General features: G+C 37.3%; 1 protein-coding gene across 1 annotated transcript in view; it reads right to left on the bottom strand.

Annotated features, from left to right (window-relative positions):
- ZNF804A (zinc finger protein 804A) overlaps positions 1 to 13,457 on the bottom strand; it is a 244,206-nt gene extending 230,749 nt beyond the window's left edge. The window contains exon 1 of the mRNA XM_010991717.3: positions 13,263 to 13,457. Coding sequence (XP_010990019.3) covers positions 13,263 to 13,373 — 111 coding nt within the window. The 5' untranslated portion in view covers positions 13,374 to 13,457. The remainder of the gene's footprint in view (positions 1 to 13,262) is intronic.
- Between the last annotated feature and the right edge of the window lie 7,593 nt (positions 13,458 to 21,050).

The following is a 21,050-nucleotide window of genomic DNA, read 5'->3' as shown; positions in this document are numbered from 1 at the left end:
AAAAAAAGGAGGAATGATGGGAGGCAGAGTCTGTGAAACACTGTCAAAACTCTCTGGATGTAAAACCCAGCAAACTGTTCACATTCTTGAAAAAAAATTACAATTCTACAGCTGTCCTAATTCTAGTCAGGTTTCTCAGCTAACAATAATCAAAATTAACTCATTAAATGAAGCATAAAATACATGTATTGGAAGAGTGTTAGGTAGCTGACAGATTCAAAGGTGACACTGTTGAATGAAGCTTGTTGAGGAACAGAAACTGGCAATGCCTGGGCAAAATCCTGCCACTAAAGTGGTCAGCCTGGAACAACGCAGCTGGCTGTCCAGCCCCAGAAACTCTTTCTGACAAGGTGTGGCTGGTCTGTGGCCACTGGACGATCCCTGTGGCTCCCTTCTCCTCTTCACTCTCCTGCAGCTGCCTCAAGTGATCTCCAACTGACCCTGTGTCTTTGCATCGTCCTGCCTCTGCAAATCCCTTCTTCTATTATGAGGCTCAACCCAACCTGCCAGAAGGTGAGAAGAATAACTACATTCCTTTCATCAGGGCAGATTATAGGGTTTAGGATTGTTGAAAAAGTAGCCAAGCATCATATTAAACACAGCATCTGTGGACAGCATTCTCATAAGAATCTACAAATTCTAAAGGAATGTAGGTTTTAAGCCAGGACAGAGAATGGGGGATCAATTCAGGCAGATTCCGGTCACTCTGGAAGTTTCTATATTTAGCAGGATGATCATACAGATTATCATCCAGGTCAGAATAATTCTAAGAGTTAAAGGCAGTACCATTATTGAGCATTCCAGGACAACAATCTAAACAGGGCTTACCCCAGGCAAACCTGCATGTACCGTCATCTAATTATTTAAATTGATAAACCTTCTGATATAAGCTTACACTCTTCCCTACTGCCTAAGAATTAATTATCTCTTCCCTTTCCTTCCTACCTTCCTTCCTTTCTTGCTCCCTCCTTTCTCTCTATTTATTTATTTTTAATTCCTAGAATTGTGCTCATCCAGTGGAACTTTGACCATTTAGTTGCTTCCGATTTCTCAAAATCTCTGCAGTATTAGTTTCAGATCTCTGATATTATATCTGGTGGCTGAGGTCAGGGGAAAGGAAGCTCTTAATTGCTTTGCAAGTGAATAATGTTTTTGCTCTCTGAACCTGGCCGAAACTGCTACTAGAAGTCTATGTACTTCCTGAAAAGCAGACATGCAGACAGGCTGAAACTGTAAAAGCAATATGCTCTCTGTTTTTCTAGACCACTCGGTGGGGGCATAGCAAGAAGGGGGTTGGAGGGAGAGAAAAAGAGAGGAAGAGTGAGAGAAAAAGAGAGGAAGAAGGAGGGAACGGGAGATGGTGGAGAGGAGAGAGCGCGTGAGCAAGAGAGCACTGGGGTTCGCGCATGCACGATTTTGCTGTGTGTGTGCAAATCTATTTCGCCTGCGCCCAAGAATAGATACTATACTCATTTTATGTACGGTACTGAGAAAAAAGAGAATTTCTCACATTACCTGTCGTTTCTATAGTTGATATAATTGTATTGGCACTTTATTATGAGTCAAAATAGTTGGCATGTTTAATGACTGGAAGGTGAATATTTGCTCAGACTGTGGCATACCTGAATTGAATTACTGATACAGTATTTTAATTAAGCTTAGTTTAACATCTAAGTAAACAATATCTCCTATCTCTAATTTTCTTCTTACACCATCAAATTATGCTTACAGCTGAATGTGCCCAACACTGTGCTAACACATTCAAATTTGTGGGTGTTTCGTCTTTATGAATAGAAATTTATAGATAGCCACAGAATAATGTGCCATAAAAAGTGGAAGAGGAAACAGCGGGGACCAGAATAAATGCCCGTTTTATTGCAGAGCCTGCTTATGGCAAGGGAAGCTATGCTAGGTACTGTACAAAGAGGATTGCTTTGTTTTGACTCTATATTATTATTATTATTATTATTATTATTATTATTATTATTATTATTATTGTTATTATTATTATTATTAACTTCGCTAACCCTTTACTGTAGAATAACAGAGTTACAGATTGTCTTAAATGTGGCTCTCCAGGATAGCAATAGATACTGTGCAACATCTGAAATTTTTAATATCTAAAAAAACAGCCCTGTGAGTTTTTGAGTACAACAACTATCATAGTATCAACTCCTCTAAGTCCTGATCATAAAAATTGCATCTTTCATGCTGTATCAATAATTTCACAGTGATTAGTAACACAAATAGGACAGTTTGTGCTACTTTATGCAATGTGCACGTTTTCCCTAAGAAATCTAATTCTGATTTCTACGGAGGAAATTCCATTACATTTTAATAAAACTGGGAAATTTAAGTCTCTGCTTTTTTAAACTATTTTTCTGTAATGTCGCAGGTGGCAATCATGAAAATCAGGGTTGGATTTCACAATTTCACATACTTTTTACTTTGTGTTGTAGCTATTTGGGTTTCAACAAATACTGGTCCTCACAGTCCATCTGTATTTTGCTTAGCAATGTAGTTCATGAAAATATCAATCAAATTTAATTATAAATCAACTATGACATTAAAATAAATTGGGCATTAAGAATCATGAAACTAGTAGGTTGAAGGTGCTCAGAAGTAACCAGAAATATCAATTTCAAGAGTGAAAACGGACACTTTTACAGCCAACAGTGATATTCTAGTAAGGTATGATTGGACATCAACTGTATGTCAGCTCCATCTTACTACACATATGACATGTGACCGAGGTAGAGAATGGGCAAGAATAATTACTTCGTGACGTACACAAAGTGTAGAGCAAATACATCACAGCTATTTCGCATTTCCTTGCTGACTTCTTGGCCAGTAAAATTTTGAAGTGATTCTTTAGCTAATAAAACTGTGGTAGCCCTATAGTTGACACATTTATTAATGCATGATTATTTACTATTCCTGGCTACATGATAGCAAGAGGAAATGCTATGCCGCCCCCTAGTGTAAATATTCATTTTGTTACACCAGAACTGCACTGATCCAGGACACGGCAAGAGAATTACAGCTACTGAAATCATTATTGAAGAGAGTTAAAAGAAATTCTAAGCTTTCCCGAAAAGCCAGCTTCCTAGGAGTACAAAGCATAGTTCCATGAACTTTATGAGTCGAAAGAATGCCTGATATTGTAAAGTTTCCATAAGATTTTCATTTCTTTATCTACTAGAATACTTAGGGCCTAATCCATATTTAAGGGAGGAGATTTTATAAATCTTGGGGTGGGGATAATATATGGAAGAGGTGCCAGGTGTAAAAAGAGGAGAAAAAAGAAAATACTGATATTGTTCAATACTAAAAGTGTCCAAATTTTGTAAATTTATACATACTGAATTGAACAGAAGACTTCCTATATATGAATGTTTCAGTATGAAACACTGTCAATAGCTGCCCCCATTTATTGGGAGTTCACTAGTGACAAACCTTGTGCAAATTACTTTATTTGCTTCATCCCATTTGATGTGCAAACTTATTTTCTAGGCAGGTATCAGTATCATCTCCATTGAAGGAAAATATAACATAGAGAGGTGAACTTGACCAAGGTCATAAAGCTAGTGACCAGCTGTGGTAGGCTTCTCTTATCTAATCAATTGCCTCTTTTTCTTACTAACGTAACGCTGAGTTTATTAAGATTAGCAATGTGCTTGGCTTAATTAGTCATGTTTCCGTACTTCCCCACGCTTAGAAGTGGTTCTGCGACACAGTTTCAGCCAGAGATATCAGCAAACACCAGAGTGGGATTTCTTAGGAAAAAAAAATAACATTCGACTTCCTGTCCGTCCTCCTTACTAGCTTAGAATGTAGACGTGGTGACTGGAGCAATAGCCATCTTACAACTGTAGGAAAAATAAAAATAAAATCAGAGTCTTTAGCCTTGACATTATTGAGTCACTTAAAGTCCAAAAATATCTAGTTGCATATTTCTACTCTATTAAAACTTTTCTATAAAACACTATATAGATACAGAGTTGATACCTGGGATTTTGATTACAAGAAGCTTCACCCACTATTTACTGATACAGAGGGCTATCTAGAATATGAGCTCAGATCCATCTGGTGATAAAATGTTTGTGCTTTCAGCCACTATGTAGGCATGACAGTAAGTATTTTGATGAAGACATGCTAGACTGGATGCAAGAACACAGTCCTGGAGTGAAAGTAGTCATTCTCTTCCCTACCGTGAAGGTATTTTGTCCCATTTCAGCAAGAAGTGATTTGCTAAATAGCAGGTTTTGAGGGAAATACCACAAAGATAACTTTTCTGTACCTTCGCTGACACTTCCTTGGAGGCCACTGGACCATGTCACTTGAGACCCATTCATTAAACAAAGAGAAAATCCATATTTTATCCCATCTTTCTGTCCTTGACCGCTTGTAAGAAAAACCATTTAGTACAAACGCCTCATTATTAAATCCCTTCCTTTCTCCTAAATGGTTTCACTTCCTCCCCAGTAACTTATTGTCCAAAACTCTCCTGAGTTCCATCATTCATCTAAGGTGCTTGGCAATTTCCTAAATTCTCTCCAAATAAAATTTGCTTGCTCCACATCAAACTCTTTAGGTGTTTCCTATCTGAAGGACACAAGGCAATTTGGATTTGAGTCATCATTAATACAATGACCCCACCCCACCCCCAGGGGCTGAATACGGGAGGAAATCCATGCAGCGGGACTAACCAAGCCCCTCTGCCATAGTTCAGCAAGGTCAGCAGAAAGCTGTGAGGCTCAGATCAGAGCTGGGCATTATTCAGCTTCACAGGAGGCGTCCAAGGTGAGCCCAAGAACTCTGAGTGTTTCCCTCAGGACTCTTACCTCTTTGTCACCCTCCCCCGTTCCACTGCTACTGCTACCTGCACTGGGATTATCAGAACCAATTTTATTCTGCCCTGTTTTATTCTGCCCTGTATCCGCAATAATGTCAGTTGCCACAAGAAGCCCAAATTCTTTTTCATTTTCTGGACTTCAGTCTCCATATGATTATGTCACATCCTCTTATGACACAATTCTCTGTATTTCTACATGTCCTAATACACTTGGACTGTGTCCTGAATTCAGAATTGTCCCATATCAATGAAATCTCTATAGCTTTAGACTTTTTGCTGGCATTTCACTACACCATTTTACTCCAACTGAAGTTTTTCTCTCTTGAAAACTCCTTCCCCCGTAACTCTCTCAAGGGATGGGTGACTTTTATCTCCCCAAGTCCTCATATTAACGTGCCTGTGCAGGGCACATGTCCTCCATTCTCCTTCCCTCCCTCATCCCTAAAATTTCCTGGCTTTCGATCTCCTTCCCTGGAAATTCTCTTCTGTGATGGTCCTGCCTCCCTCTCATTTGCAACCATCTGTTCTCATGCCATACCTGAGAAAGAAAAAAGCAGCCCCTACGAAGTGTCAGCTAGGAGCTTGTCTGGATCTAAAAGTAATGTGTGGTGTTCTGTTATCAAACATGAACAGTCTCCCAGTCCACTAACATCAGAAGAGGTCATCTAAGAGCACAATGGAAGTAGGAGAAAACAAGACCACTGTGCAATCATGTTTGAGCACAGACAAAAACAAAAACACTGTTGTTACCAAACCTCCCATCTGCCAGCCAACATGAGCAAAAGCTGCTTCTTCCCCAACTGTGGCTTGACCCCACTCCATTCCTCGTCTCCTACACAAAAAGCAGTAAGTCAGCCAATCAGAGAACTGGCCCTTCTTCCTCACAGGACAATCCAGAATAAAACAATGTGTTAAGAAACTCTACACAAAATCACCTTACAGAATCCCAAATCCTATAGAACTCTCCCTAATTCGTCTTCAGGAGATGCATCAAGGTCCCCCATGATGTACAGTTCATCTTGTTCCACCAAGTACCAATATGTCCAACTTGGTTCGACTAGAGCTGTGTTCCTGGTGGGTTTTGGCTAGTGGTTACTGACATCATTCTGTATGTTCTTCATAAAAAACATAAAATCTTCATTTTACACAGCCACTCTAAATTTTCTTAAATGTAGGCTATCAAAACGAACACTTTTGATACTAAGTTTAAAAATATTTCCTCTCATTTAAGGACAGTCTAATTTTCTTCAAATACAATAAATGCATGTATGATTAGCCATTGGAACTGAACAGATAAGGCTTCTTATATTTTACAGTTTTATTAAAGCTTTTTGGGAGGAGGAGGGGGATTGATCGAGAGACAAGGTAGTCCAGACAAATATTACAATAAAGTTATTATACATTCCTTTATAAAACAACGGAACCATTCCACATTAAGTTCTATCAATTTTTAAACCTGAATAGTTTAATGATGTCAATTTCACCTGTTTCCAATTAAATCCAATTGGAATTGGATATGATTTATATTTCAAATATTGAGCTGTTTTATTGTAAAAGAGATGTAATAACTGATCCTTAGGGTGTCAACTGAGGCTCTCCAGATAAACAGAACCAAGAGGAGAGATGGAGAGAGAATGGGGCGGGGCGGGGGGGAACATACGGAGATGGAGGAGAGGGAGGCAGAGGGAGACGGGGAGGAAAAGAGAAGGAGAGAGCTTTATTTTAAGGAGCTGGGAATCGACTCAGTTGGGCTTCAGCAGGGCAGGCGAGTAGGCTGGAAACTCAGAGAAGGATTTGATGCTGCAGTCTTGAGGCAGAATTTCTTCCTCACCAGAAGAACTCAAGTATTTGCTCTTACAGCCTTTCAACTGATTACATGAGACCCAGCCATATTATAGAGGGTAATCTCCTTTACTTGAAGTTGACTGATTAGAAACATTAACTATACCTACAAAATACCTCCACAGCAACTAGATTAGTGTTTGTTTAAATAACTGGCGACTATTCTGGTTGATATGTAAAACTAGTCAGCACACTCAGCAGAGCTCATTTTTCTAAAGCTACTTAAGTAAAAAGTGTTTTCTTATCATTTGAATATGGCATTGTCATCATAAACATTTAATACGTTAAATGTACTAACATTTAGAAAAGTATATAACTTTCTTCTAATGGTGCCAAGCCATTATGAAAGAGTCCAGAGTACTACATCAGGTAATGGACTTCGTTATTTTGACAACTAGGACTGAGTTTTAATTATTTATTACCCCACTTTATCTTAGACTGTGCTAGGAAATGTACTGTAATACATTTATAAAATTAATGAAATCTTATAGTTGAAAACACCATCACAATATTTTATGTACGATAAGAATTTTCTCAGAGGCAGAGGATAATTTAGAATGAGATAAAACAGATCAAATGGTTTCAGGCTAAGATTTTTAGGGAATAGAATTAATACAACTATTAATTTGTAGCTAGCAATATAAAAAGTGACGAATAAGTATAAATAATTTCTTAATGAATTTTTGGTGGCAGTATACCACAGATTAAAACTGCTATGTTTTTTCCTCTCTGGAAAGATTACTCAAACTCCTAATAAACAACAATTGCCTTCAATAGTAATATCTCAGTTAAACAGGGTCCCTGGAGAAAATTATCTCAACACTGTATTATGATTCCAATTATTAAAAAGTATGATTTCTCGTGTGCATAATACTTTCACAAAACTGTTTTCTAAATGTTACATGAACTAAACATGTTTACCAAAAGTATAAAGAATAAAACTACATTCAAAATTAATTTTTAAAAAGAACAAAAACAGCAAAAAATTACCACAAACACCCGTGGTCTGAGCGAAAGTGTGCAATTCTAAAATGAAAAAATGCATCATCTTCAAATCCACATTTCTTTATTATGATAGTATTCTTAGCTATGTGACCTGGAGAATACTGTTAAGCAGTTCAACCGAAAAACAGTAAACAGTATAGAAACACACGAATATGCCAAAAACTTTTTGGAAGACTACTGTCTGTCTAAAAGTTGGCACCATGAAGAGCACATGTAGAATGATGAAAATGTTTCTGTCTTCCTGTGTGTAAAATTTGGTTCTCAGACTAAACAAGAGGTAGAAAATTCAAGTGCCTTCACTGGTCAGGAAGGTAATATAAATAAGTGAAAACTTACATAACAGTAAAAAACAGTACAGACAGTAGCAAACTATAAAGTGTTTTTCTCTTTGAATGGCATTTAAGCCCAAATACTTTAAAACACAGTGCACACTAAACTACTTCGGCAGCCTGAACTTGGCCCTGAGCACAACTATATGAAACGTTTGGACTAGTGGTCCCCAGGCTCTTGTCATTCACATAATCACAGTCATCAATAAACTGGAACATACTGGGTACATAACTGAGAAACACAGAAAAGACAGTATGTCACTATTTGAATTTCAGCTATCAAAAATATGTTAAATAATCGATGAACTAAAAAAGACATGTTAGAATCATGGGTATTACTTGACAACATTTGCCTTAAAACATCGCTTACGTTTTTGAGCAGTTCATAATGTCAATATTTCAACCTTAAGTTACTTTCCTTACTCCAATAATGTGCACTGAAAATGCAAATGTTGTAAAGTTTTGCCAGAGTGAAAAACAAGTATAGCAAAGAATGTATGACATCTTAAGTTCAGAAAAGTGAGACACAAGGTAGTCTTCAATACTGAATGTGTTCAAGAGAAACTTGGAGAAATATATAACTTACTAATTATGTGAGCAAGCTTATAAAGCAGGGAAGTTTGGTAATATATTACTCACCCAAAACCTCACCCCTGACCTTTCTAGAGGATATTAATCCAACAATAACATTTCAGCAGCACTAATTCAACAATTGGCTTCTTTAGTCTTATGTGCAATCTTAAATGTGCCACATAAATGGGTTTTAGTGAGTGAAGAAGCTTTTTAAATTATATTCTGTAGGAGACATAGAAATGTGTAAGGGAATAACATGAATAATAATGTTATATTAGATTATGATAATTAGAACAAAAGTCCACATAGTATATTTCAAAGGCCTACCTAATTTTAGTGAGTTCCTATACACAAGGAAAAAATCCAGAATTTTTTCATACTGTTCAAAATGCATACATATGAAAATGTCTTGAGTGACAAGGAACTTGCAAACTTGTCAAAATACATGAATATTTTTTCAAAACATTCTAAATGAACAGGAGCATCCATGAATATATCTTAATGCACAATATTTAGTACATGATACTTAGCACAGAGCCTGTGCGGCTTAGAATAGTGCTTTGCAATTAAAGCATCTTGATAAATCTGAATGAACTAAATAACAAATATGTTGAGAGCTGATTAGTAAATCAACACAACTTTTCTTGCCAAACCTGGTACTTAGTATTTTGGAAACGGAGGACAGCCTTCAAAAACAAGGCTTAGGCAGGACAAAAACTACTCATGGCTGCATATTGGAGGATGATAAATAAAATAAATTTGAATTCAAATTATTCTGTGAGTCTGGCACTCTTTCTCCATGCCCAAAGGCAAGTGGAAAAGTAGAGTGCCTTCAAATAATGCCTTCACACAATAGATGAAATCAATACCATCATTTCATCAGTATGAATATTATCATGCCAATTTCTAAGGCTTCCCTAATTTACTGCATCAATTATAAAGGAAATATGTCTAGTCAGGAAATCTGCATTATAATATTGACCCAGTGTATGACCTCAAAACCAGTACTCATTATTTTTGAATTTCATAGTTATAGAACAGACAAAATGCTCTTGTGGAATACAAAAATGCTGACCAATTGTATTACCAGAATGTAATAAACAAATTAATAATGATTTCCAAAGTTCCACAGACAAACTCCAAATTCTGTATTAAAAGTGATTAAATATATATTTAAATTATGTATTAAATATATGTAATAATATTTGTATTAAAAGTTTTAAAATATATAATTAGGGCAAAAAAACTGTGGATCAATTGCAAAACATAAGTATAACAAAATGTCTTTATCCAAAAAACAACTGCATACACAATGCAATGATGGTTTGGAATAATCTAAGGAAAAACAATGAGAATATATGGATGATAAACTTCATTCACTGTCATTAAATCATATAACTTATTCAGATATATTTTGGAGCACTAATAAAATATTAGCTTATTTCTTATTCCATGGTATTAAATCTATATCATAGATATGATGCTAATTATAATAGAAATCATGACAAATAGAGTGACCTTTCTCTTTTCTTGTAGGACCTTGCAAAATGGAAATTTGTATATTTTCCGTTAAAATTGTGAAGAGGAACAAATTTAAAAGCTCAAAAGTAGGGTCAAGATTAACAACAGGCTTAGTCTTTAAGTATTTCTTAAAATTTCATTGTGTAAATGACACAATATGACCTATGGGAAGGCCTGGACATTTTGATAATCTCCTCAATATGAGTGACAGAATTACATTCTGGATTTAGGAATAAAGTTGTTAATGTCACTAAAAACTGAGTTTTATTCTGTAAGTAACTTTATAGGTAACTTCTAATTCATGAAAGAACACTGAATTAGCAGTTATAGGCTATCTTAAATCAGTTCAATAATTTTTAAAGACTATAAAATCATGTTTTAAAAATATGAATTTTTTAAATGTTCGAAATATCCATTAGTTATCTAGTGACTGAAAATAATTGGAATCTCTTTGGAAAAACCAAAGTACCTCTTCCCTGAATGGGTTTTATGTTTTAAGTTATGCCTTCCTGAAATAATAATAAAAAAAAGAATAAGATACTATTAAAATTATTTTAATACATATTCCAAAATGCAGAATGTGATGTTTTTAAAGGCAAAACTTCAAAATATGTCAAAATCAAATAGAAAAGAAACTAAAAAAGATCTTATAATTATTACTCTACAGAACTGGGGTTAAAAATGTGACAACCATAAATTCTTGCTTCAAAATATTCAAAATGTAGCATATATACATTTTGAAAATAATATTTGTGTTTCTTATTAAGTTTGCTATTTCTGAGAAGTTACAGGTTCAGTTTTCTGTTTTTAGCTTATAGTAAGAAGCTTTAGCTTATCTTTAGTCCTCATAGCATCCTATGTGCTATAAAAGATACATTTTTAGGTAAGTATAGGAAGTTCTTTAATAAAAAAATTCATTTATGAATATATTTTGAATCTTTTCTGAATTTAAAGACAGGCATAAATCTCACCCTCTTCAAAAACAAAACCATCGAAAGACACAGAAGACAAATATATGACATATATTACTCGAAAGTAATAGTTTCAAATATAGGGGAACCATATATGAAAATCTATGTAATTTCAGGCAGTGTAAATCTCTTACACAGGAAACACAAACTTGGGCAGTTTATAAACACAACCCTGAAGGATTAACTATGAAGTCTCTTTAAGTCCTTTTACTATAACCAAGGGAAATAAGGCAGGAGCTATTTCTAAGCTTTTTTTTATCCCAGTGTGTTGCTTCGGACATGTGCATATATTTAGGTGTATTCATCACATTTAGGTGGCTGCTTTTTAACACCTATTTTAATTTGAAGATTAAACTGGCAAATCCACACTTTAACCTAGCTGTTGTCAATGAGTGATAAAGAACTAATCAACTTCAGACCGACAACAAACAAATCAGCATAAGTAAGTTCAGCTTTTGATAGAAGCCCAAGGTTAACTTAAGAATCGCAATTAACAGAATTTTAACAAGTTGAGATCTGGCAAATAAATTTTTTTTTATGAACTTTACTTCATGGTTTGATCACCTACATCATCACTGTAACTATGGAGATGAGATCGTGTTCAATAAGTTTGCCTTTTTCCACAAGTGAAACTTGAATTAAAAAACAAACCAGTGCTTACTTTTTTCAAAATGAAATCCCTCCCCCAAAAATATTGTCTTCACATGTAATGGAGTTCTCTAAGTCTAGCCAGAATAACTTTCATAATTCACTTAGCCTTTGCTTACTGCTCTGTATAGCACTCCACTAAAGAAGACCACAGAAGAGTATTTTCACTTTCAACAACAATAAACAATCTTATCCAGAACAATAATAAAAGCAATAAACTAACCCTGCTTCTTTGAGTCTTAAAAGAGCTGAGAGGAGTGTATCCAAGAGATTCAAGGGAAAAAAAATATTAAATGCATCACATCAATGTCAGAATTCACTTAAAATTTCAGATGAGAACTTTTCATTCTTGAAAAACACATGCAACATCACATTTTTTTTAATTTATGTAGAATCATTTTACTAGATATATAAAGAAAAGTAGATTAAGAATACTGTACTTTTGGACTAATTTAGTCTGTCCTTAAACGCCTACCCTACCTATTCAGGGCTAAGTACTCACCTTATAAAAAAGGAGGCGGGAGGCGGTGCTGCTTGCTAATGGACCCAGACTTTAGTGAGGCATACATTTGCATATTATCGCCTTACTCTGGCTCTACTCTTTTTGCAGTACTTAGCCTAATGAGCCTTCCTCTACTTTTTTTTATTGGAGTGTATACTTCGCAGGAGATACCAAGACAGCCAGTTCTGCAGGAAGGTTTTGTAGCTAAAGGAATTTGAAAGAAAAAGTAAGCGCTATCACCCTGTACTATCTCAATGCTCAGCACATCTCTTATCCATCAAGGGTCCTTTTCCTACTAGAATGCTGAAAGAGAAGCTCTGTGGTCCGGTGAGAACCTCCCAGGAACATGTCTGTCTAGCATATTTCCTTGTGGCTCTGATTGTGTCAGAACGCTCACCCTTCACACTTGTCTCCAACCTCTTTCGAATGAATAGCTTAAAAGTTGACGGCATGACGTTCTGGAGTCACTCTGTTAAGCTCTGTGCTGACAACTTCTCACTAGAGAAGTTTGCTGCCAGTCCTTCCGGAGACAGCCGGAACACAAACTCCTTCTGAGACCATCACTCAATCCCGCCACTTGCCCCGCGCCACCAGTCACATGGCTCCCTGCCTCCATGAGAGGCACCCACACCCTCATTCACCTTCAGCTTCCTAGACCGAAAGATGCTATGGGTCACTTGGGGTTAGGGTGCTCTTTTATTTTTCTTTCTTAAAAACAGGCCCTGTTGACACATTTTGCTTCAAATAAGGAGAAGCTGTGGTAATTTTCACCATTACGGAGTGAGGTGGAGAGTCCCGAGCGTTGTCTAAGTGTCAACCAAAGCCATGCATCACAGCTTCCCTCAGATTCCTCCCTTTTTCTTCACCTAATTCTCACCTCCTGCCCACAAGATAAATAAATGAATATACTGTAAACCAAACTGAATTGCGACACCTCAAAAATCTCACAGAAACCTCAATCCTCCAAATGCCTTCTTAAGCAGCAGAGAGACAGAGACGCAAACAGAAGCGATTACCAGAGTTTTGTTCCCGTTCTTGCTGAGAGGGCCCCGGAAAACTCCCTTGATGTTGCGAAAGTGTCCGTTGCTGAGATGCGTGGAGCTGATGACAATGTAGTAACACTCCATGGGGCAGCCGCCGCCTCCTCCGCCGCAGCCGCCGCTTCCATGCACCCCGCGCCCGCAGCCGCAGCGCGCCGGAGCCCGCGGAGGGTGGGCTGGGGACCCGCCGCCGTCGCCGCCGCCGCCGCCGCCGCCGGGAGGGCGAACCGCCCGGCGCCTCTCTCGCACGCCCTCCGGAGACAGGCGCGCTACACGCCTCTGCCGCGCGCGCCGAGGTTCCTCCGCCTCCGCATGCTCGCCGCGCTCTCCCTCTCGGGCTCCGTTTCTCTCCTAATTCGCCCTGGGGCGACGTGCCTCGCGGGAGGATCCCGGGCTGGGAGGGGCCGGTCAAGCAGCGCCGAGCGGGGCGCGAGTCAGTGCCCGCGGCGCGGCCGAGCGGAGCCGGGCAGCGGGAACCGCCCGAGCGGCAGCGGCGGCGGCGGCGGCGGCAGCATTCCCCACGCTCGGCGCCGGCACTTGGAGTTGCTGGTGCTGGCAGGCATGAGTGTTATTATATTGAGCGGCGTTGCCGGTCCATTGCACTGAGCCAATGGCAGGGAGCCACTGGGCTGATACTGAGAGCTGTCAGAGGAGTACATCTGTCACCCGCCCCCCCTCCCCGCCGCCGCCGCCGCCGCCGCCGGGACCCACGGCCGCGCAGGTCCGGGCGCGAGTGGGAGCGCGCGGCAAGCAGGACGCCCCTCGCGCAGCGCGGCGGCTGCAGAGGGCCAGGGACGCGACGGCCACCGCGGGCGGGCGGGCGGCAGAGCGGCCCGCGACAGAGAAGTGGGAGACTCCTATAAGGTGGGGGCGGAGGGGAAGATGTAGAGACACGGAGAATTCTTGCCTAGCAGTCGGGAAAGGGGGTGGGGAGGAGGGGGTATAAATAAATTAATAATTCAGTACCAAAAGCCAACTGCTTCCAACTGCAGCGTATCCAGGCAGGTGTCAGCAGCTGCTTCTCTCTTGAGATAGTTGCTACTCGGTGGGTTTGGCTTATTTGATTTTATTTGTTTGTAATGTGTTTTTTTTTTATCATGGAGGCTGGATCCTGTTCAGAATCTTAGAAAAAAAATGTCCCCCCACCCACTACCACCTCCACCACCACCCATTTGTAGAAATCGTGTGTTTGTGTTGATAGTTTGGGGAGGAGGGACGGGGAGGGGTAGTTACGGTGATACGAGTGGAAGGGGATACAAGGTAAAAACACGGACTCTTGGTTTATGTGTTCCTCGACCCTGAGTTCCCCTCACCCACGTCCCCAGAGAACCTAGGGTTCTTTCTAAATTGCCAAAGCTGAACAAAAAGGGGTGCTTTGCCGCAAAGAAGCTGCTGCCACGAGCTTGCTTTGCATTTTTTCTTCAGTTCTTTTCCTACTATAGAGTGGTAGCGAACAAAAGCGTTCGCCCTAGAAGCGACCTGAATGGAAAATCTCCCGCAAAGGAACAAATGGGTTCCTAGGAAAGTAGGGGATGGGGTCTGCTGCAGTCCCTGAAGAGAAACCATCGCGCTGGTTTTTAAGGGGCCAAGGCAGACACCGGCCTGAATGTGCCCTCCCGTCCTCCCTTTCACCCAGTTGATTCTTTGTGTAAGTTTAACTCCTCGGAGGTGGTTGGGTGAGAGCATCCCATCAGGTATATATACGACTCACTAGTCGGCACTTAAAAGGATCGATACAGGCAGTGGGAGGCTGGGAGATGGTGCCTTCAATGGATTTACTGAAGGCTTTATTTTCCTCTTGCCTTGAATGGCTTAATTGGTTAAAGCAGATTCCAGGCATTCTGATGCTCCTGTGTCAGAGCATCCTGCACTTTGATATAAACTGTGGTGATCTTGTTTATTTGAAGGTCAAGATCTCAAGACATTCCATTCTGGGTGACCCATATATATGATTTTATATCGCAGTGGCTCTGCAAACCACAGTATAGTCCTTAAATGAATCTGCCAGTTTGATTTCACCCTTTGAAAAGGGAAGAGGAGAGAGAGAAGAGTATTTATAAGAGAGGCAATAGTCATGTGAGTAATTTATAACTTACAAGCGTATAAGAGGGGAATGCTAGCTTCATCTGAGGGAAATTCTCCATGTGTCATGCTTGAATTCAAACAAAGGAAAAAAAAGTTGATGTGGATTGATCAAAGCTCATTATGAAGTGTAAGAGTTATTTAGAGGTACTTGGCTTAAATTTCTCAGATATCCACTTGGGGGAGTCTGGAAGTCTTGGGAGAAAGAGAAAGCAAGAATTTACAAAACTTCTATACTCTGTGGAACAGATCACCTAATAATTTGTTAGAATTCAGTATGAACACAGTCCTATTAGAAAAAAAATTTATGTGATCTCCAGCAAATATTGTGTGCAAATTTAATCCATTTTGGCTCCTTTCATTAAAATTATTTTTAATTTATATTTTGAGGATGTAGGCATTCTCTACACATCACTTTGGGAACAGCTAACAACCTGTATGCTTTTCATTATGTCTTTTGAAATTGTGGGTCCTGGCAGTTATTAAACAGGAGATAAAAATCTCATTATTACTGAAACAAACCAAGGAATCTCCTAAGGAAATGGAAGTTGCCCCATATGTGAAAGAATCAGATCATGTAGTTTTCATGTGTGTGCAAGTCATAATAATCTAAGCTAGGTTTTTTGCAATATTTTTCTCTCAAAATACTTCTGATGTTCAGATCTGTATCTATATCATGAAGTTCAGTTTCCAGTTAAGGAAACAGGAACCACAGTTACATGAGTTGTCCCTGGAACAGAATATTATCTGCAGAGAATGCCATACTGTGTTTCTAGTGGCAAAGTTTATATATAATATATACCATTTATATGACACATATACCTGTATATGATACCCTGTGTATCCTAAAAAATAAACTTTAGTGAAGTAATCTCTGAAAAGGTTCACTTTACTGTTAGAATAGTGTACCGTTGGCATTTACAAGCTTGATGATATGATGGGGTGGCTTTTGACTGTCACATCTAAGTCGATGGACAAATGGTAGTAAACACACGATAAATTTGTTGCTAATACATGAAGGATGTTGACAGTTTAAAAGGGATGTAGCTTTTTACATAAAATTTATCTTCATTGAGTTTCTACACAGGAGGTAATCTGTCTCAACATTACCTAATCCTGAATATAATCAGCAAGATTCTGTACCTATTCCTGGAACTTGCACAGATGTATTTCAGAAGAGAGGGCAGATTCCTTTTGTTTACCTTCATTTCAATAGAGTAGCCATATCTATAATGGTCATTTAAATAAAACCACTAATCACATTAAATGCTACTCATTATGGCTTTGCCATTATAGCTCTGTTGCTTCATTACTTCAACCTTAAAATTCAAGAGAAAAATGAGCCACCACTATGTGCATTCTGGTTTCTAATTATAACAAACAACTGCTAGACACAATGGAATTCTTCTATTAAGGTAGGAGAGAATTTTTTCATTTGAACTTTGCTAAAAATGAAGAGAAAAGTCCAATAGGAAATCAGGACTTCCCCATCATTGCAGGGAGAAAACATACCTTTCTGTGGCAATAAATTAAAATCAGTAAATAGTAGTAAATTGCTATGCCCTTCCATTGTGCTGGTCCCATGTCTTTCCTTTTGTCATGCTGCAAAGAAAGTATATAAGAGCCATCTTCAAATTTCCTATTATGCAACAATCTCCTTGATATTCTGGTCTATTCCCATTGTTTCAAACATTTCTGATTTCTGCGACTAGTAATCATTTTGACATGGATTATTTCTATAGAACAATGCTACTCTTAATTTAAAAAATAAAAGATTTAAAAAACAAACAACAACAACAACAAAAGATTTCCCTTTCAAAGCCATAGAGAATTTATATTAGGTTAAACATCTAACTGCTATTATAAACATGCAGAATCGATATTTCTTAATCATAAAAAAATTTAAGTATTTTATGGAATAATTATCAAACACCTGTGTTTAATTGCCAACTTACCAGCTGAAAAAAATTACAATTAATGATTTAAACATAAAAGTTTAAGTAACTGACATCACGCTAAAAAAAAATTGCAGTTCATTTTTTGCCACCACTACACTTCAATTTGCCCCTTCTGCAGGTGCAGTTCCCTCTTCAATTTTCCCCTTTCTACCATTGTGATTCAAATCAAGATCCCTATGCTCTGTGCTTATACCAACTTACCTCATTCACTGTTCCTCATTTTACTATACTTAGCCCAAATCTGGGTGCCAGGTTTTTCTGCACAGCAACTGAGCACTGTTCCTGACCTGTTTCTGTCTCACACAAAATTTTAGCACAATGTTATTGCCCTGAAATTTAAAATCAAGGTCCTGCTTCCTTTCCCAGACCAATGGCTAGACCCCTGCATCCTGAATTCCTGCTGTGATTCCCTCTGTCCAGTTCTTCCAGAGGGAAGTAAAACTTCCCTGAGTTTGCCTACTGCTATTTGAGACCATATGTTGCTACCTTCGCATGCCTGGATTTCCTCCTTCCTGTCATTACAATCTCTGGATGCTTTTACTCTGTCTGGATAACTTCCTGTCACTAAAGTGAATGATGCACAAATTAGATCCACTTCTGGGTCCCAGCAACTCAGCCTTACCTGAGCTTCTGTCATCCTGGAGGGGGTGGAGGGTGGGGCGCAGCATATTCCAGTGTTTTGTAAATGTGGCTGTGATGTAATCTTAGTGGTTACGGAATATATTATTGAGATTCAGAATTTACCTTTTCATTACTGTAATAATCTAATACTAATCTGTAACTAAGTTCTGTCATTTTATGTCTCTTTTGTTTGCATCCGTGTTTGTGATCACATTGGTGTCAAGTATTACTGCTTTTATTTTATTGGACAAATGAAGAAAAATCTAGGAACTTAACATATAAATGTTTTGTTTATTCTAACGTGAGACCAAATGATGTCAGGGACATGCTGCATAAACAGAGATGTGGCATAATTAGATTGGAGAAAAGTGTTGGGAGAACTATATGACCATATAGTACCCACACTCACTGTAATCATCAGGCATACTTAGATCACTGTTGAGACAAATACTCACAAACATATTCCTGTTTTGAGATAGGATTTGGTTTCAGCAAAGCAACATCATCTGCTGTATTAAATTAAGATTGCAATTTTGGATATTTTGTCTGTTGTATTTTTATTTGATTTCTGTTTTTTAGTTTGTATTTACATAAGAGCTATAAGCATATGGGGTTTTATAATTAGTTTGAGGTTAACATATTTAAGTAAAATTATGTCACCAGTGAAGGATCTGTGTATTAGTCAAGTATGGGAACACTGGTATATGCTGGTCATGGGATAAGTACTGAAAAACATTACTGACCTTATTTGAAGCTGATACTATTATTGTATGATTTGAAAGGAGATGGTGACTTTTTAGGTAATTATTAGTTAATTATAACCTAAAAGTAGGCCCATCTCCCATATTCCAATTTCTGTATCTGAATTCTGCTGGATTTAAATGTGGGGGCTTTTAAAAACAAATACTATATTTTGACAAATCTTATACCCCATCAATTATAAGATGTACTCTTTTTATCTCCACTATAGGTAAAACACACTGCCAATTAGCTGTAGGAAGCCACTGATTATAAGACATCTGAATTACAGAGATGTTGAAAACAAAAAGTCACCTAAGAATCAATTATATATGGAACCTAAATTTGGGTAGACACTACCACAGCTAATGCCTAACTAGAAACCACTTTAAAATATGTCAACTAAAGCAACCATGGAATATGGACAAATAATGATTCAACTTCCTTAACTTCAGTTATTTCACCTCTAGAAGAAAGGGAATAAGCCAAATATGATCTTCTGAATTTTCAAGCTTTAATTTCTCTGATTTTTTGGCAACTTCTCTAGAGCTGATATTTGGTCAAGCCTGGCAGAACAGAGCACCATTTTAATTTCCTACTTCAGGATGTGTGTCTTGAATAGCTGATGGACATGCAGAAATTGTGGAAATGTGGAAACTGATGCCAATGTCAACAATAAGAGAGAAAATTTACAATTTTGCTTAGGTTTAACCGTCTTTCACATGTCTTAAAATAATGCTACCTCACCTTTCAACCAGTATAATATATTTATCTGATCCTGATAATGGGTTTTATCTTTTTTATTCTCTCACTTTTCAGTTTTAATAAGTAGCATTGGGATAGATGCCAGAAAAATGCTAATTTAAAAGTCAAAGCCACATTTCTAATGTGTTGCCAGAGAAATTAATATAATTGGATGCTATGTAACTAATTTACCAAAAGGAATAACATTAAGATATATTATTGTAAGTAAGATAAAGATGAACAATTATTACATTCCTATGTTTTATAGTCTTTCTGGAAAGCAATCTGGCTACCTCTATTAACATTAAAATTGCATATAACTATTGACCTAGCCATTGTATTCTTGGGACTCTCTACATAGAATAAAAGGATATTCACAAGAATACTTAATACAACATTGTTTAATTGTTCATAGTTATTAAAAAGACTGGAAATAAAGGAAATAATTATCAAAAGGGTCATCTTTGCATCTATTAAAGTAATAAACTGTATCTGTACCCACTGATATGGTATTATTGTTACAATTGCCCATCTTCTATATAGATGAAGAATGGAGAATGTCCCTACAGACATATTCTTAAGATCTACTTTCTTTCATATGTTTTTATGTGCCAACTCAGAACCCTTATAATAAAATTAGTTATTTAATATAATGTATATATGCAGTCAAACTAATAATTCTACTTAATAAAACTGAAAAAGGAAAAAAAAGAAGTATTAGCTATTGCCATGGTGGTAATCAAACTGTAATATATGAATGTATCAAATCAACAAATTAAACTTACTGTTATATGGCAATTATATCACAATAAGTTTTTTAAAAATTAGTTCTTTAAGTTCATATGAATTGGATTTTATAACTAATTGAATCTATAACATTCAATTTTTGAACGTGTTCATGAAGATTCTGAATTCTAGTTACAAATCGTAAGGAAGAAATCAGATATTTATTTTTCAGTTATTCATGGTAGGCAAATACCATAAACAACATAAAATTTAAACAATGGAAAATAGTTAAACAATACAGGTAATCCAAAAGATATATTATTGTAAATAATATTATAATATTTTAATATCATAAAAATGATAATTAAGATAATGTTATAAAGATGACAGTTACAAAATTGCTTCTATATATTTAAAAGAATATTAATATGCATACTTAAATACATGAAAAGCATACAGGAAAGGCAGAAAGACTGGATATGGAACAGAAGTAATTATAATTAATAGTGATCAACACTGTCAAGTTGAATGGTTTAGGGGCAAGAGTCAGGAAGATTAGGTGAAGGCAGCCTTCATTTCTTATAAGATAATATTTTTTAATGATTTTAAGTGGAGAGGAAATAATATTGTTTGGATTTTTTTTTTTAGAATTTTCAAATAAATGAAGAAATCTTTTTGCCTATTTAAATTAACCTCATATAATTAATTTGTTTATCTGTTTACTTTTTCAGTTCCTCAACAATATCAGGGCACCTTTAGAGCAGAAACTTTGGCTGGTTTGCTCCGCTTTTCATCCCTGGAGCCTTGAAGGGTATCTTGAGCTTAGAATGTGCTCAGTAAGTATTGTTGACTGACTGAGTTCCAGGAGCAAAGGACTATGGACAAGTATTCGAAA

This window comes from Camelus dromedarius, chromosome 4 (assembly GCF_036321535.1).
Source record: "Camelus dromedarius isolate mCamDro1 chromosome 4, mCamDro1.pat, whole genome shotgun sequence".
NCBI classification, from domain to species: domain Eukaryota; kingdom Metazoa; phylum Chordata; class Mammalia; order Artiodactyla; family Camelidae; genus Camelus; species Camelus dromedarius.
The sequence above is the reverse complement of the archived record's forward strand: the minus strand, read 5'-3'. Positions and strand labels throughout refer to the sequence as shown.